Source organism: Zonotrichia leucophrys, chromosome 8 (assembly GCF_028769735.1).
Source record: "Zonotrichia leucophrys gambelii isolate GWCS_2022_RI chromosome 8, RI_Zleu_2.0, whole genome shotgun sequence".
In the NCBI taxonomy this organism is placed as follows: domain Eukaryota; kingdom Metazoa; phylum Chordata; class Aves; order Passeriformes; family Passerellidae; genus Zonotrichia; species Zonotrichia leucophrys.
This window is the reverse complement of record NC_088178.1, coordinates 7,486,276-7,504,314: the sequence shown is the minus strand read 5'-3', so window position 1 is coordinate 7,504,314 and position 18,039 is coordinate 7,486,276. Positions and strand designations below refer to the sequence as shown.

Genomic DNA, 18,039 nt, shown 5'->3' with positions numbered 1-18,039 from the left:
ATGTGTGACTTTTGCAGGTTGAAAAAATCAGTTTCTCAGTCAGCTGAAACTCTTCTAGTAGCTTTTTTTTTAATCAGTGAAAGAACTGGTGATGGCTGCAAGTTCTGCTTAGAGCACTGTTTTTCTTGGAAGTGGTGGGAGCATAAAAGAGCATGGCAGGGACTAAACACCCGAGGTTTTATTCCAAACAAACTCAACGTTGTTTTAGCAAGCTCCCTACATGCTCCAGGATGTCCTAATTGTACACAGTCTGCCTGCTGAAGTGGAGCAAGAACAGCTGGTACACAGCTGTGTGCCTCCTCCTGGGAACCCCTGGCCAGCCCCTTGGCCAGTGTGGATAGCAGATGAAGGTGGCTGAAGAGTGCTGTGTCCTTTTCTCCTCATGGGTTCTCTCAGGGATGTGACTCCCCTGGGCGCTTGGTTTATGTGCATGGGGGTAGATGCTCAAGTCACTGGAGAAGAGTCGTGAGAGATGATGTGCTGATTGCCACAGACCAGTTAGGAGGGGAACAGAGGGCAAGGAGGTGGCTTTTCTTTCACTCTTCTAGGAGATGGAGAACATGGGTAGCTTGGAAATCATTGCACTCTGATCTTAAAAATGCTTTGTTGACTTTAGTCAGATGATGTGGGAAACTTAAACCTCATTTTATTTTTCCCAGGGAATGAGTAGAAGAGGGCTGTAGTCAGTAGGTTCAATGCTGGAGGAAAAGCTTTGTGAGCTGTAAAAAGATACTGAAATATTGTCTATTTAGGGAGGAAGCAGAGGTACAAACCAGGCTCTACTGTGTGACTTACTCCTCTCTGGTTAATACTGTCTCTCCCATGCATTTATTTGGGAGAAATATAATCAAATGTCATTATTAGCTTGGCCCTGGCCTTGAATACACACAAACTCCTCATGGGTCTAATGTAGTCTGTCATCTGTTAGGGATGTATGCAGAAGAGAATTGCAGCTTCTGGAATGTGTTTGGTTGCACAGAAGCTTGTAGGTCTCTTTGTCTATCTATTGAGCCTGCCCTCAACTTCTGCTTTTAGTTCCTTCACCTTGTCTTTGCTTGGAGATACCATACTGGGCTGGAGGAAATACTTGTGATGTTGCTGGACACGTTCATCCTTCTGCATCATGCTGGGAGAGAAATGCAGTGCAGCTCTTTGCATTCTCTCTCAGTTCTGAAAGTCTTTCTCACAGGTGTCTCCTGTCCCCCCCAGGAAAAGCCTTTGACATCACGTACGTGCGCCTCAAGTTCCACACCAGCCGTCCCGAGAGCTTTGCCATCTACAAGCGCACGAGGGAGGACGGCCCCTGGGTGCCCTACCAGTACTACAGCGGCTCCTGCGAGAGCACCTACCGCAAAGTCAACCGCGGCTTCATCCGCACCGGCGAGGACGAGCAGCAGGCGCTCTGCACCGACGAGTTCAGCGACATCTCCCCCCTCACCGGGGGCAACGTGGCCTTCTCCACGCTGGAGGGGCGCCCCAGTGCCTACAACTTTGACAACAGCCCTGTGCTGCAGGTACGTCAGCAGGACTGGCTCAGGCAGGTGGGCTGAGTTGGGCATTCCTGTTGAGTCGCTGTTCATGGTGGCTTTGTGCCGACTCGGCTGCACTGCAGCCCTCACTCACAGTGACAGGGCCCTGCACAGCTGAGTTGGAGTGGACAATCCACAGAGACGCTTTTGAAGGAAAAGTTGAATTCTTGAGTTTATTGATAGGAAGTTTATGGTACAAAAAAGCTAACCTGGAGACATTAAGGGTTTGCATTAAGGATTTGTCAGTAGGGATGATGGACGTCTTCAGATCTCTGCCAAGTCAGAAAGCAGCTGTGGACATTCTGCTGTTGTTTCACATGCAAGGACACAGGCAAGGTAAAGTCTCAGTCCAGTTAATATTTGAAGCATCTGCATGTGTATTTCAAGCAGAAAAAAGTAAGAAATATAAGATTCTTCTAAATACATAAAGCATTACAGGAATCCCTACCCTGTTCTCTTACATGCGTGTTAAAGCAGAGAAGTTTGATTTTGTCCTTGGTATTTTTCTCTTACAGGTGGCTTGGCAAGGGGGTTTTGGCAGGGGTTTTTTGTTGTTGAACATTCTTGAATGTTTTGGGTTTTTTTGCATTCACAGGAATGCTTGGACAGTGGTCAGGAGCATACAGTTTATCTGATTTACTTGCCAGTTTCTGTGTTCTGCTTGATGACTTCTCCAGTTTTTATTGCAACTAGGAGCTAAAGCTGTGGGGTTTGCCTCACTGGGGCTCGTTGTCTTCCTTTCAGAGCTGTAATTACCATCACTTCCCTTTGCTCTTAGAGTAGCAGGAGTAGTCTGAGACAGGCACCCAGCAGGCTCAGGGCTTGCCTGTTTCCAGTTCCCAGGCAGGAGAGCAGAACCTGGTGGGGTTGATTCTGCAAACTAAAGTGAAATGAAAAAATGAGATTAATGGGAAAGGACAAAGAACTTTTGAAGTGGAAAAGAACCAGTTTGGCCACCTCATTGATGTAGCCAACCCTTGCAGAAAACCGTGTCTTATCATTAGGGTGAACAAGATTTCAAGTTAGCAATTGTATAATTTTCTGATAAGCTTCTCTATGTAAAGAATAGAGATCTGACCACCAGTTTCCTAAAATACATACCAGCTCCTGGTGTTGCTTTTTAGAACTGAAGTAAATGTGTATATTGTAATTGGTATTTCCATGTGTTTACATCAGTGTTTGTAATGCAGTAAATAAACACGGTGTTACTGGCTGAGCAGTGAATCAGGTGCTGCACAGTTGTACATACAGGGATGTTTCTTTGTGTTCTTTTTTATGGTGTTTGAAGGAAAACAGCTTTGTAAAGGGCATAATAAAACCAAGGAGGTGCCAATGTCAGTGACTGGTAGTATGTGATATGAAATTGGCAACAGGCTGTGTGTGCTGGCTGCTGTGCACGAGGGCAGGGCAGTGTGTTACAGACACTGTATAAATATTATGAAAAACTCTTGTGTTGCAAGTCAGATCTGTCTGTTTTTCTTCCTCAGCCTCACTCGTCTGTCTGTATCTTTTAGTCTGGTTCAATATGCCTGCAGACAAATGCACCCTAAAGCTTTCCCCATTGGTGCTGCATAGCTTTGCAGGAAAACTACAGCCAGACAGATACATACAATTAGCAAGCTGGCATAATTGCCTGCCCTGCACTTTGTGCTGGAGAGGTTACTCTGTGCTTCCCAGCTGAAAGCACTCAGGATGTGAAGAGGCATTGGAAAGGGTCTCCAGAGAGGAGAAAGGGTCAGGAAAACCCATTTGAACCAAGAGGATGTGGCATAAGGCTTCTGGGACAGGAACATGTGTGCTCCCAAGGTGCAGAGGGGAAAACAATGAGGAAGGACCCAGCTGCTGAGGAGGGACTTCGTTAACAGAGCTGCTAATGACTGGTACTCTCTCAAGGGAAAGGCTGTTTCATCTGATGGGATTTCTCTCTGCTCTAGGAATGGGTGACAGCTACAGATATTAGAGTAACCCTCAACCGTCTGAACACGTTTGGAGATGAAGTTTTCAATGACCCAAAAGTTCTCAAGTCTTACTACTATGCAATTTCTGATTTTGCTGTGGGTGGTAGGTGAGTAGACAATAAAACTCTAAAGTTTACTAAAGTTTTTGGTTAGTTTTACTAGATTGTTTTGAAGATACTGATTGTATTCACATCATACCAATAGGCTCTGGCCTTTACTGACTGTCCATGCATTAGAATGAATTTTATGTAATTTGCAAATATTGTATATAAGCTTTTGTGCCATAACTTCAGGGCTGACAGAGATAATATTTTTTGATTGAATAGATGAAATATAAAGTGATTTGAGAGAGTAAATGGTAAAAAGAGTTAACTGAAATGAAAAACAAAAGAAGGAAATCTTTTCTGCTCTGTGGTTTGTGTGGTTTTTAATGTGTTTTTCAATTATACTATCCTGTGTCTGCACTCTCAACAGTAAGTAGAAAATCTCAGTGTCTCTACTTCACATATGTTGAAGAAGCTATCTCCTTTGGAGGTCTGGAACACAGTACAACATGGTTATGATTGTTCGTTCCTTTTGCCAACATCTGTGATAGAATATTTTAGCCTTAAGTAGTTGATGATAAAGTGTTTTACTAACAGACATGAGACCACTGCAGGGTTTTGGCCTGCTTGCATATGGCGGTCCTGAGACTGGGATTTGGCCACACGGGGATTTGAATTGGCTGCACCACCAGTCTGGAGGTGCATGGATTTCTGTATTAGTCCCCTTTGTGCTGTTTAATTTCCTACTGATACCATAATAACCCACACTCAGTGAACCTACCGTGTTCTGGGCTCTCACAGGAGAGAAATTATGGAGAATTTACTAACATAAAGCCAGCTAAATCTTTGCTTCTCCTACTCAGGTTAGTCTGAAGACTGCAAAGGAGTTGGTTAACTTTCTTCCCTTTCTAAATGCCTACCTAGAGCAGGCTGCACATCTTTGTTTGATAGAATGGTTTGGTTTGGAAGGGACCTTCCGAGATCATCCAACCCCCATTGTGGGCAGGGACACTTTCCACTATCTCAGGTTGCTCCAAGCCCTGTCCAGCCTGGCCTTGGACACTTCCAGGAATGGAGCTGCCGCAGCTTCTCTGGGCAGCCTGTTCCAGGGCCTCCCCACCCTCATTGATTCCTTATGTCCAATCTAAATTAAAATTTTGAGATGTTTACAATTACTGCCCGTTGTCCCAGCCCTGATAAAAAGTTTCTTTGTCTTGTAAACCCCTTTTAGATATTATAAGATGTCCATGAAGCTCCCTGTTCTCCAGGCAGAGTGACAGCAGTTTTGTTCTTGATTTTGTTGTAATCATTTACCTTCAAATTTCTCTCATCTCAGATTTTGAGATCTGGGCCCTCTTTTTTGCTGTTGCTTTGCGAGTGACCTGGAGCCCTGGAGTTTTAATACCTGTTCTTACCTCCCCTGAACCAGGTGCAAGTGCAACGGGCACGCCAGTGAGTGTGTGAAGAATGAGCTTGGCAAGCTGGTCTGCAACTGCAAGCACAACACCTTTGGGGTGGACTGTGAGAAGTGCCTTCCTTTCTTCAACGACCGCCCGTGGAGGAGAGCGACGGCCGAGAGCGCCAACGAGTGCCTGCGTACGTGGGCTGACAGGGACAGCCTGGCTGGGGCAGGGCCCTGCCTCTGCTGGCAGCCACAAGCTGGCCCTGCCTGCTTCCAACTTCATTAAGCACAGTTCATGAGAGTCTTGGTCATTCCACTCCTGTCCTGTGAGAGCTTTCTGGTAGATCCCTAGGAATGGGCATCTCCTTTCTGCAGAAGGATGGGTACCACCCATCTTTCCTAAAGAAATGTACAGGCTTGTACTTCATGAGGCCCATGGGAAAAAAATCTGTTTACTATGCTGGAGTATAATTGCCCTTTCAAAAGCTCCTCATTTAGCATCAGCTGATTTTTGTGTTTGGGTTATTGGCTTTTACAGTTACTTGTTGATTATTTAACCTAATTTCCAGACCGCAGATGCAGGTCTCTGTCACAGAACACCAATTTGCTTGGTGTTTTGTTCCAGACTACAGCTCCTGGTAGTTTACTTTATGGGGAAGCTTTTTCAGACAGAAAAGTTTTCTTCCTGTCTGACCTCTGTGTGTCTAGATAGGTCCCAGCTGTCTGTGGCTTCCCTCAATGGGCTGGTGAAATTGGGATGTCCCGCTGTCTAGGGATTTGCAATACGGGGGAGAAGCTCTCATTACAGCGTGGAGCAGCCTCATGTTACCTTTTCGTGCTTGTTTGCATGACAGAGATCAGTGCTGCTGTGTGGGAGGACAGCATTTTGGCTGCACGTGGCAGCCTGATGTTGAAAGAAGTGAGGTAGCAAATGCTGGTTTTCTTTTGGGCATTGATGAGCGTGGTGCTGAGTTTGTTTCAGGTCTCAGAGTTGTTAAAGCTCCTTCCCCAGCTCGCCTGGAGCTGAACTGAGGGTGGGATGTGTGCTGTGGGGACAGGCTGTTCACTGACGGTGCCGTGTCCTTGCAGCGTGTGAGTGCAGCGGGCGCTCCCAGGAGTGCTACTTCGACCCCGAGCTGTACCGCGCCACGGGCCACGGCGGGCACTGCACCAACTGCGCCGGCAACACCGACGGGCCCCGCTGCGAGCGCTGCCGCCACGGCTTCTACCGCCTGGCCAGCGAGCAGGGCTGCCTGCCCTGCAGCTGCAACCCCGTCGGTGAGTGAGTGCTGCTGGCGCACTGACAGCACAGAACCCACCTCTGCTCTCCCTCACGCAGCTCGTCGTGGGCTTGTTTGGATTGCTCGTCTTTTTTCCCATGTAGGAAATGTTTATTGGGTTGTATTTTGGTTTATGTTATCCTTGGATCTAAATGGAGTTAGGGTGGCAAGGGCAGATGGGTCACCTCTGCAGCACTTACTCCTTTGAATGTATTCTGAAATAGATTTTTTTTTCCCCACTGTGTATGTGTTACCCTGGATGCTCCCAGTATTAAAAAACTCATTTAAATTCTTAATAACCAAGATGATGTGAGTGGGTATTTCTGGAAGTTGTTCATGCTGAGAAATTGCAGTGAACTTTAGCTGCTGCATCAGTTTCTCCTACCATGTATCCAAGCACTATAAATACAAACCAGTGAAACATTAAACACTAAAGGGGATGGGGTGAGATTAAACAAATTAAACTCAAAATACGTAGTTAAACTCCTTTAAAATAAATGAGGATGGGGGTAATTGTGGCAGGAGACTCCACCTTTTGTTGTGTGGGGAACCACTTAACCTGTAAGGAGTAATCCCATAACTGCACCAGCCCACAGCAAGTAAGGTGGAAGGAGGGAAAAGGGTAGCAAATAGTAAGATATGATGTGAGGTTTCAAAAGAGAAGCTGACATAAGTCATTGCTTGCAGCATGCCCTAAAAGCAGCCAGGGAGAGATCTGCCAGGGTACATCTCCCATCTAATTTTGTCAAGGAGTCATTCACTTGTGAAATTTTTGACCAATAAAGGCCTTTTCTTCTTCTGACAGCTTTCCTGGGTCCTCGTGTTAGACCTTATTTTAAGAGGAGTGTGGGTTGGTATGAGCTGAGATGGTTGAAAAGATGCAGGGAGGTGACTTCTCAGGTCTTTAAGGACAGCTTTTATAACTTTATAACTTAGCCATTAGCTTGTATGCCATGACTCACTGACACCCAGGGTCTATTTCAATCTCCTGGATATGTTTGGATTGGTGTTTTTTATCAAGTACTCTTTTTTCCTAAATAATCCTAAGTGGGACTGCAAAGGGGATTTGAACTTTGGCTGTATATGGTAAAGGTTTTGTGAGTTGTTCTGTCCCGTCCAGCCTAATCATCTTATAACTCTTCACTTTGCTGTAATCTTCTGGTGTGGATTGAAGTGGAAACAAGCAACTATTTCTGTATATTAAAATATTTTTCTCCTGCTAGTTAACTCTTACAGTGCTGACAGCTCCAAGGCTGGCAGCTACATGGATGTTTGGGAGAAAGCATTTTGTCCTCTACGGATTAAAGAAACCTGCTGCTGCTTTTTGTGCAAGACCACTTGAATAGAGTAGTACTGAGGAAGGCATACTTCCAAAAATGAGGGGTTTGCTCTTGAGTTTACTAGGATTCATAGTGGCACATGCAGCCTTGTTCCAAAGAGGTAGTTTGGTCTTTAAATACAGCTTAAGAATCAAGGAAGGAAATTGGAGTGTGAAAGGGAGAGGTCAGGCTAAGGGGAGGTGCTGATTACGGGGAGCACAAGGGATTCAGGGAATAAAATCTTGGAAATTACATATTGCAGAGTAAAACAGATGTGGAATTGGAGGCATGCAAATTTAGCAGTGAGGATGAAGCAGGAGAAGGCAATTTGGAGTTTGAATTATATTTTGTATATAAAAAGGTTAGTTGTTAGGAAAAAAAGGCTGAATATAATTTGGGAAGACTAGATAACAGTTCATCTGTCTAGAGCTGCCAGATGGAAAATCCCTGTAAGCTAGAGGCAGTCTTTAGGTAAGCTGTCACTCATCAGCTTGAGGCTGTGCTTTGCTCTTTCTTCTTCCTTATTTCTTGGCCATTGTGTGAAGTGTGAGTAGCTGATGGAGCCGTGTGTGTGTGCTGAGGTGGCTGTCCCTGCTGTCCCCACAGGCTCCCTCAGCACACAGTGTGACAGCTACGGCCAGTGCAGCTGCAAGCCCGGAGTGATGGGGGACAAGTGTGACCGGTGCCAGCCAGGGTTCCACTCTCTCTCCGAAGCTGGCTGCAGGTAAGGAGGATTGCAGCTCTCTAGAGGAAAACTAGGCTTTTTTTAAAGCTTTCTCTATGTGCCTCTTACTGAACTCTCCTGACTCCCCCAGGCCCTGTTCTTGCAATGCTGCTGGCAGCACAGGCGAGTGCAATGTTGAGACAGGGCGGTGTGCGTGCAAGGACAATGTGGAAGGGTTCCACTGTGAGAGGTGAGTTTTTCTTCCCATGGCTTTGTTTCAAGAATGAAAAACATTTGAGCGAGGACCTGGGGTTAAGCATCAGGGAAATTAATTCTCTTTCCTTCACATCTTCAGATGCAAACCTGGATTTTTCCATCTGGAGTCCTCCAATCCAAGAGGCTGTACCCCCTGCTTCTGTTTTGGACACTCTTCAGTCTGCACCAGTGCTGTGGGCTACAGTATCTATAGCATCACCTCCAACTTCGAGTTTGGTAAAACTGAGCTTTCCTTTGTATCTCAGGTTGGGCTATAGACTCAAGTCTACAGAAGAAGCTATTAAAAAACCCCAACTCCTTCCTTTCTGTGCAAGACCACAAACCTTGGGCAGGCAGGTCTAGGATCCCTCTTTTGGAAGTGCTGAAGTTTCTATGTTTGCAGCTTGTTTGTTCAGATGGGGAGGCATGAATTCACAGCTCTGGCCTCAGGCACAGAGTTATTGTACACCATGCAGGTGCAAGGGGAAATTGCAAATAGAAACCTTTCCTAGCCTGAGAGGTGTGCTGACAAAGCAGAGTTTCCTCAGTTCTAGAACCAAGTCAGGACTTTCTGATTGAGAGGATCAAAATCGCTTCAGATTTGGGGTTTACATGGCTCTGAATAAAACACAGTTGTGTTTCCTATGAGTGTAAGCCCAGGAAAAATCTGTTTCTTTCATGCAGTCAGTTTCATGTGTATGCATGTTTTTATTCTGCATAGTCTGAAAAGAACATCTTTTTAATTAAAATTCCACTGGAGAACAGTTCATACAAAGACTGTAGCTCTCAACAAATTGTAGTGGCCTGCAGGTTTTTCTATCTCTGCTTACGCTCTTTAGAAAAGAAGGTTTTGGACAAGTAGTCATCAGAGGGTTCAAAGTTCAGAGGTTTCAAGTCAGCACTTGAGTCAGGGGCTTAAACTGGAGAAGTGGTGTTTACTATCTGAATTCTTCTGCACAGCTGCTTTCTGCAGTCTGTCAGTGCCCACACACATTAGATTAGCTAAGACACGAACAGTGTGATGCAAGAAGTGTGTGCAAATCTCCATCTTCCAAGGGTGTTAATTCTTGCCTGTGTGATTCTTCAGGAGAGGATGAGTGGCATGCTGAGCAGCGAGACGGCTCAGAGGTCTTGCTGCAGTGGAGTGCTGAGACCCAGGATATCTCCGTTATCTCTGACACCTACTTCCCCATGTACTTCGTTGCACCACGTAGGTCATTCCAAAAGCATGGCTTTCTGTGCTGCTTGTGCCCTTTGTGTTCTGTCCCCTAACTGTAAGGATTTCTTCTCCTTTCAGGCAAGTTCTTGGGCAACCAGGTTTTGAGTTATGGGCAAAACCTGACCTTCTCCTTCCGTGTGGACAGGCGGGACACGCGCCTCTCTGCAGAGGACCTGGTGCTGGAAGGGGCTGGGCTGAGAGTGTCAGTGCCTCTCATTGCCCAGGGCAACTCCTACCCCAGTGAGAATGTGCAGACCTACACCTTCAGGTACAGTGGGAGCAGCTGTCACCTGGCTGGGCTGCCTTTGGCCTCTGAGCTCTTGAGGAAACAGAGATCATGGGGTTTGAAGTTATGTGGGTGATGTTGCAATAGCACAGCGCTGTTGCAAAGGGAGCTTTTGAGAGGGTGCAGCTGTTAGCAGCTGAAAACTGTGCTGATCATGCTTGGCTCTTCTCCCCAGGCTCCATGAGGCTGCAGATTACCCATGGAGGCCTGCTCTGACAGCATTTGAATTCCAAAAGCTTCTCCACAACTTGACTTCCATCAAGATCCGTGGGACATACAGTGAGAGAAGTAAGTCACTGAACAGAACGTCACAGAAGAGGGGGTAAACTGGTTTGTTTGGGTTGCTTCATTGTAGGGCCTAGCCATGAGCAGCTCTGGCACCTTATTTGGCAAAGCTTGTGCCAATGGCTTTTCTCCTGGCTTTCCTGTGTAGCATCTTCTCCCAGGCCTCCTGAAGAGGACATGGGAAAGAAAAGTGTTGTCTTTGAATGTCTGAAAGCTGAACACTTAGCAACTGCTGATTCCTTGCTCTAGACATGGGAATTTTTCTTTGTTTAGTAGCCACTATCCTCCAGTTGGTAAAAATACACAGTACAGAGTACTGAAGGAGGATGTAGGAAGTTTACAGCACTTGGCTTTAAGTTTGGCTACACTATAAATGGTTACATCCCCCCTCTTTCTGAGTCTTGCCTTGACATGACAAATGGGAAGGACAAGGTCTAAAGTGCTGCCTGTGCAGAACCTGAGTGAAAGTTCTTCATAATGAAGATTTATAAAAATTGGCATGAATTAGAAGCAAAAATAGGTCCTTAGTTAATGCTGTGTGATGAAGAACTTTTGCAGAAAGATGCAAAGGATGCATTTGCATTTGGGAAAGGTGGGAAAACTGCAAGTGTTTCAGAGGGGTGGCCCATAATGAGGAATGTGGGGCTGTGAAATGGAGGGGTAGAAAGGTGTGGAGCAAACCATCTGTGAGTGCTGTAGCCACTGCTAATATGTAGGAACTGGGGCTCTGCTCAGTGCAGTGGAGCTGCTGTAGTCGTACAGACACAGTGATACAAGTTAAAAGTCAGCTATGTTGTGTCTGAGCCTGTTTTGCTCCAGGAAAGGGGCTGGGAGTAGAGGAGGGAAGTGCTGAGATGCCAGAGGAAGGAATGGCTTGAGAGGAATAGTTGGCGAGTTTGTCCTGAGGCGTGGTTTGCAGACGGTGTATTGCAATTGTTAGACATGGTCTGTTCTGGCTTGAAAGCCAGGAATTGGTTTTAGTATTTGATTTGGAAACGGAAACCATACACATGTAAAATATAACTTAATTTTAATTGACTGTACTTGCTGTTCTCAGATTCTCCTCTGTATTGTCATTCTCAGCTTTCCTACCCTGCATGCTCCCTTGGTGAGCTCTAGTGCATCTTTGCTCATCTCTGTAAACCTTCCTGGAGGGTTTTGCATCTTGATTCATCTTACCAACTGCAAACACCCTCCTGTCTGCCCCTCATACCCCTCGTTCAGCTGTGTTTGGAGAAGAGGTGATGATAGCCTTTGTGGTTACAGAGGGTTTGTCCCTTGGTGCTTTCTAGGTGCTGGTCACCTGGACGATGTCACCATCACAAGTGCTCGCCCTGGACCCGGTGTGCCTGTGGCCTGGGTGGAGAGCTGCTCGTGCCCAGTGGGATACGAGGGGCAGTTCTGTGAGCGCTGCACCTCTGGGTACCGCCGAGAGAGCCCCGGCCTGGGGCCCTACAGCCCCTGCGTGCCCTGCACGTGCAACGGGCACAGCGAGACCTGCGACCCCGAGACGGGTGAGAGACAAACGGGGAGCAGCAGGAGCGTGCTGCTTCTTCTCTGGGTTGGACAGTGAAGCAAAACTCACGTCCCTCTCTGTTGCAGGCATGTGCAATTGCAGGGATAACACGGCAGGAACTCACTGTGAGAAGTGCAGTGATGGGTACTACGGCGATGCCACGGCTGGCACAGCCTCAGACTGCCAGCCCTGCCCGTGCCCGGGCACCTCGAGCTGTGCCATCGTGCCCCGCACCAAGGAGGTGGTGTGCACCAGCTGCCAGGCTGGCACTACAGGTGTGTTCCTGCACAAAACATCTTTCTCTATATCCACATGCTTGTGGAAATGTCTCCTGCTAGTTCTTGTTCTCTGATCCACAGTGAAAGCTGCTGCATCCTCTGGTTCAAATACTTCTCACTTCCTCAGCCCTATTTTCTATCCTGTGTGAGGCTTGGGACTTCACATGTTTTTCATGCCTGTTTCTTGAGAACAAAAGGCTTGATCTGCAAAGTCTGAGCATTTCTGTGCTGTATGTGAGAGCCATCTGCCTTCCAGTAGAGCTCTGATGATGGCATGGTGTTGGGCAGAAAATAGATTTAAAAGAGCTAGGAAGGTCAGACTGAAATAAAATTAGAAGGTGCAGTTTGCCAGCAAGTAAGGCACTACAGGATGCTTCCTAGGAAGAGCAGGAAGGCTACAGTGACTCAGGAAATGCTGCCCAAAAAACCAGATCAAATTAGTGCTCAGCAATTTTAAGTAGAAATATGTGAACAGATACTGATGTTTTTTCGTAGCAATAAGCTGTGAAGTGCAAGCATGTAACTGAGTTGTTAAGCAGAGTTTTTTGTTCGCCTGCAAGCAGCAAGGAAGCCATAGGATGATTGGCAGCCTTCATGCCTCTCTGCTGATTTCATGCTTGGCATGGCAGAGTCCAAAGTACAGAATACCTGTACATTCTTGAGTGCTTAGGAAAGCCTCTGACCAAGCACATAAGCAGCACATGGGGGTTCCTGTGGGTGCCACTGAATTGTGAACCAAAGCAGTGCCCTTCAGCTCAGGTGTGTGTAGCTGATCTTTCTTGTAGCTATGTGATTGCAGAGGAGCTTCTCCTGTCTCACATCACCTTTTTGGGATGTGAGGGAAAAGGGGGTTTGTTTGTGCAAGAGCTGCCTAAGAAAAGGAACTCATAACTGGCTGGGGAGGTCAGATCTGCAGTGAGTGTAGGCAGCTGCTGAATTGGATGCTTCAGTGGCTGCCTGTGGAGGTTTGGCAGGTCTCACTGGCAAAGGAGCTTCCTGGAGCAGTGATGCCCCACAGAACTCTACCTCTTGGGATTCTTAAATTAACAACAAATAGCAGCAAATAGGTTTGGCTTAAAGGGATAGGAGAGGAAGGAAGAATGGAAATAATTCAAAATGCAAAGTTCTACCAAAAAATCAGCTTGAATTTAGAGATGGGGAGGGATTTGTCTGGCCCCAGCAGAGGGATGAAAGGAAAGAAGCTGAAGAGTTTACTTTTCAGAAGGGAGTGCAGAGGGGATCCATGTAAGATGGCCGCACAGGGCTTTCTGCTGCAGCACCCGTGTCTGTGTTGTGTCCCAGGCAAGAGGTGTGAGCTGTGTGATGATGCCTATTTCGGAGACCCACTGGGCAGGAATGGTGCGGTGAGGCCGTGCCGCCTGTGCCAGTGCAACAACAACATCGACCCCAACGCCGTGGGCAACTGCGACCGCCAGACCGGAGAGTGCCTCAAGTGCATCTACAACACCGCTGGCTTCTACTGCGACCGCTGCAAGGATGGCTTCTTTGGGAACCCCCTGGCCTCTGACCCCTCGGACAAGTGCAGAGGTGAGACTCGCTTCTGGTTGCATTTAAAAATGGTTCTGTCCCCAGGAGCTGCTGTCGGGCTGTCACTTGTGCCCGTCAGCAGCAATGTGTGGCTTTACCCTGATTCGGTGGTTTGAGCTTGCTGAAAGCCTTATGTTTGTGGGCACTTAGTGTGATGGAGGGGCTGGGTGGCCACATGGTTTGTATCCAGGCCCATTAGGGTAAGTACCAACATCACAAGGGATTTCTAATTTTGTGCATGTTTCTCCATACCTTTTTATTTTTGCAGCTTGTCACTGCAATCCCTACGGCACAGTGAATCAGCAGACGATCTGCAATCAAGTGACTGGGCAGTGTGAGTGCTTGTCTCACGTCACTGGGAGGGACTGCAGTGCCTGTGAGCCTGGATTCTTCAACCTCCAGAGTGGACGTGGCTGTGAGAGGTGAGGTTTGGCTTGGCTTGGGGCACAGACCCTGGTTTTGGAGGGTCTGTGCTTACATTGTTCAGGAATGTGATGTTTGTCACAAGTAACAGGTGTTCCTCTGCTGCTGTGGATGGAGAAGAGCAGTGGTCAAGGAGCAGCTACTAAGGCTGTACAAAAAGCCTGACTTATAAATAGCTTTATAAAGAGCTCTAAATCAGGGTTTTAAATAGAAAACTGCCACATGACTTCGTGATTGTAGCAGGGGCTCTTGGGCTCTTTTTTTAGTGCAGGCAGCAATGACCTTGCATGGTTCAAAAGCTCAGTGCCTCGCCTGCTGCATCTTCACAGCAAGAAAAGCGGCTTTTGGCAAATGCAAATGTTGAGCTGTGCTCTTCAGAGAGGCCCCACTTGTCCCTTCTGTGTCACATCTGACGTGTTCTGCCTCCCCCAGGTGCAACTGCCACGCGCTGGGCTCCACCAGCGGGCAGTGTGACATCCGGACGGGGCAGTGCGAGTGCCAGCCAGGCGTCACCGGCCAGCACTGTGACAGGTGTGAGCCCAACCACTTTGGCTTTGGCTCTGAAGGCTGCAAACGTAAGTCTGAGGGGCCACAGCAAGGCAGGTGGGAAGGATGTTGCACACCCAGCCCTGCCTTTGCTTTCCTTCTGCCTCTGGGAAGGTATTTTGTTACCTTGCTCCTCATCACAGCAAAAGTTGGCACATTTATGTCCACACTGTGTGGGACGAAATTTGATTTCTGTACTACAGCTTATCCCCTTCTTCTTTTGTTACCTTTTTCTTGTCCAACTTTCTAGATATCCAACATAGTAGATATCTACTTTTCCTTGGTGTAAATATATTCTCTGCATCTTGGCCTCCAACAGCCCTGTTTCCTAATGTGTCCCTGCACAGTTACATTGCAGGTGGCCTCAGTATTCAGGTTCTGTCTGGAGGAGCAGCTGATCATGTAAAAATGATTGCAAAGCAGGTTGATCCAAACTTTCCTTATTGATATCCCTGCCTGTGAAGAGCAGGAAAGCTAACTGCAGTTGGTTACAATGCAATTGGGTAGAATAATGCTTTGTAGAAGAGGTAATAGCAACACTGAACACACACAGTGAGTGTTGCATCCTGCTTGTGAATAGAAGCACTGCGATCAGGAGGAAGGTCCAGCTGTGGGTTTGTGCCCCATAGCTCTTGCAGATGCTTTAGGGTATTAAGCATATCCTCCCTCTCATCCTGTGAGTTTTAGGGTATTTGTGCCTGTTCTGCAGTCTGACTGGGGTTTTCCTCCCCTGCAGCCTGTGACTGTGATCCCGAGGGCTCACGGTCGCTGCAGTGCCGGGAGAACGGACACTGTGAGTGCAAGGAGGGCTTTGTGGGGAGCCGCTGCAACCAGTGCGAGGAGAACTACTTCTACAACCGCTCCTGGCCTGGCTGCCAGGAGTGCCCAGCCTGCTACAGACTAGTGAAAGACAAGGTAAGGCCACAGACACTGCTCTTGGTACCACTGGACATGGTGGCACGTGTCCACTTGTGCAGCATTGCAGCCCATGACTGTTGGTGGGTGCTGAAAGCAGAGAGGCTCAAGGTGCTTTGCTGTGTCAGAGCTGTGCTCTGTCCCTCTCATGTAGGTGGCAGAGCAACGTCAAAGGCTGCAGGAGTTGGAGAATCTTATAGCAAATCTGGGTAGCAGAGAAGAAGCTGTAACTGATGAAGCCTTCGAAGAGCGGTTGAAGCAGGCAGAAAGAGAGGTTACGGAGCTGCTCCATGAAGCACAAAAGAGCAAAGGTGAGTTCACCTGATCAGACATAGAGCAACTAAATGAGTTCTTTGCCTCATGTTCCTGTTCCCTTTGGAGACAGCATGTTATATTTCAAGCCAGTTTTGTGCTCCAGGATTGACAGCAATTTCAGGCAGCACTGAGTCAGTGAATGTCATTATCATAACAACAGTGGCTCTGCTTTTATCCATGCTGTTCTACCAGTGGTCTTTGTTGTACATGGAAGTAAAGATCTGCCTCTAGGTCTGCATGGATTTTGTTTTTGGAAGTGTTTTATGTGTTACCCTCTTCTCTCGATGCAAAGGAGGGTTTTATTTGTTACACAAGCAGAAAACTTTCCAGTATACTTATTATGCTTTAAATTTGCTCAAACATCTTGGGCTCAAGTAGTTCTTGTTGTTCTGATCAGTGGTGATCAGAATGAAGGCTTCAAAATCCTGATGGCAAACTTAATTATCAAGTGTAGTATATTCTGAAGAATGCTGTTTTTCCTGTTGAACTCCATTTCAGATTGATTCTTGTGTTGTCACCACTACCACAGGATGTTTGTTATGTCTGTGACAGTGGTTTGTCCTTAGGGTCTCTTTAATGTATAAGATGATGTGTGTTTTGGAAAAGAGAAGCCTGAAGAAGACGATTGACTTTGCAGTAAAAGATGTTCCCCTGGGAGCTGGTTCAGTGATTTCAGACCATTTTGGGAAAATTTGTTCCCTTTGTGTGAAGCTGGGAAAAAGCTAACACACATCTAATGCTGGCATTTGCTTGGGAAGATTCCTGCCAGTGAGAATGGTTGCTTAAGATTTTGTCAGCTTTAGCTGAGGTAGATTTTTACTGCCTAGATAATAGTCCTACATAAGGGGGTAGCAGGGTGGGGATTGCAGAAAGATGAGGGAATGGATTTGGTTCTGTGGTGGAATTTTGTTCTCTCTCTCTGTCTTAGAATCATAGAATCAGTTATTTGGAAATACCCTTAAGATCAAGTCCAACTGTTCCCTGCCCTCCAGCACTGCCAAGGTCACCATTAACCCATGTTCCCAAGTGCCACATCCACCCAGCTTTTAGATCCCTCCAGGGATAGTGATTCAGCATTTCCCTAGACAGCCCTTTAAGTGAAGAAATTTTTCCCACTATCCAACCAAAACCTCACCAGGCACAGCTTGGAGCTGTTTCCTCTCATCCTGTCCCTGTTCCTTGGGAGCAGAGCCCGACACCCTGGGTGCACCCTCCTGTCAGGGAGTTGTGGATGGACAGAAGGTCCCTCCTGAGCCTCCTTTTCTCCAGGCTCAATCCCTCCCAGCTCCTTCAGCTGCTCCTCATAAGACTTGTGCTCTAAACTCTTCCCCAGCTCCAGGTTCTTCTCTTACTAAGAGGGCAAGGTAAATGCAACAAAAACTACCCTGGCAAAAATCTGTGCACACCTGAAGAAGTTATTTCTGTTTTTCTATGATAGTATGTTTTTGAAATTTGTGAAATTTTCATGTTCAATACTTAAGATGTGCTGCAAGGTCAAGGTATTTGATCAGTCTTAATTTTGGAGTTCTGTGGGCTTTGGCTTGCAGTTTAATCATTGGCAATACTCTCAGCTTTTCAAAAGTTACTGCCATGGTTGTGAGGCACATAGATACCTGTGCTGTGATGCCTCCATTATTAAGATGCTGTTGTGGTGGGTTACCTGATGGTCCAAGAAGTTGGTGAAGTTTGGGCGCTTTATAAGTCCTGCATATGCAAGAACTAAGGCTCTATCCTGCCAACTTTTGTCAGCCCTTTGGTTTGGGGAGAGTTTGGAGTGATTTTGCTACTCTACACAGCTCTTGGCTGCTCCTTATGGAGTTCCTTCGGTCTTTGCTTGGAGTAGCCATTGTTACCCTGAGTGTGGAAAAATGTATGTCTGCACTATTCATCCACTTCTGTTCAATTTCTAGGAGATAAGCTGAAGAGAATTCACCAAACAGACATTTCATTCCTATTGAGGAGCAGCTCTGTTGTCATTTTAAGTCAATGAGAGAGGTAAAACATGAAGTAAACATGAGAGGTGAAGCATGATTCTGCACACAAAATCTCCCATCAGAGTCAGTTCCAACAACCAGCGGGATTGTCTTATTAAAAGTTAATGGCTTTTCATTTCTCCTGTTTGGTGCACATTCTGATCGTGACTTTGATCTCAAGCTAAGTGACTTGTGAAATGGCTTTGCCTGGTTCCCTTCCAGTAGGGGATTAACCTACCAACGTGGTGCCTGCTGTGGTAAGCTGCTGCTCCAGCTTCTCTTCC

At 46.8% G+C, this 18,039-nt stretch overlaps 1 protein-coding gene across 1 annotated transcript in view; it reads left to right on the top strand.

Moving 5' to 3' along the window:
* LAMC1 (laminin subunit gamma 1) overlaps positions 1–18,039 on the top strand; it is a 67,369-nt gene that overhangs the window by 41,967 nt on the left and 7,363 nt on the right. The window contains exons 2-18 of the mRNA XM_064719253.1: positions 1,210–1,514; positions 3,464–3,594; positions 4,961–5,127; positions 6,023–6,211; positions 8,139–8,256; positions 8,348–8,446; positions 8,552–8,688; positions 9,539–9,661; positions 9,749–9,938; positions 10,132–10,244; positions 11,534–11,755; positions 11,844–12,032; positions 13,338–13,583; positions 13,852–14,005; positions 14,439–14,581; positions 15,289–15,467; positions 15,622–15,778. Coding sequence (XP_064575323.1) covers positions 1,210–1,514; positions 3,464–3,594; positions 4,961–5,127; positions 6,023–6,211; positions 8,139–8,256; positions 8,348–8,446; positions 8,552–8,688; positions 9,539–9,661; positions 9,749–9,938; positions 10,132–10,244; positions 11,534–11,755; positions 11,844–12,032; positions 13,338–13,583; positions 13,852–14,005; positions 14,439–14,581; positions 15,289–15,467; positions 15,622–15,778 — 2,862 coding nt within the window. The remainder of the gene's footprint in view (positions 1–1,209; positions 1,515–3,463; positions 3,595–4,960; positions 5,128–6,022; positions 6,212–8,138; positions 8,257–8,347; positions 8,447–8,551; positions 8,689–9,538; positions 9,662–9,748; positions 9,939–10,131; positions 10,245–11,533; positions 11,756–11,843; positions 12,033–13,337; positions 13,584–13,851; positions 14,006–14,438; positions 14,582–15,288; positions 15,468–15,621; positions 15,779–18,039) is intronic.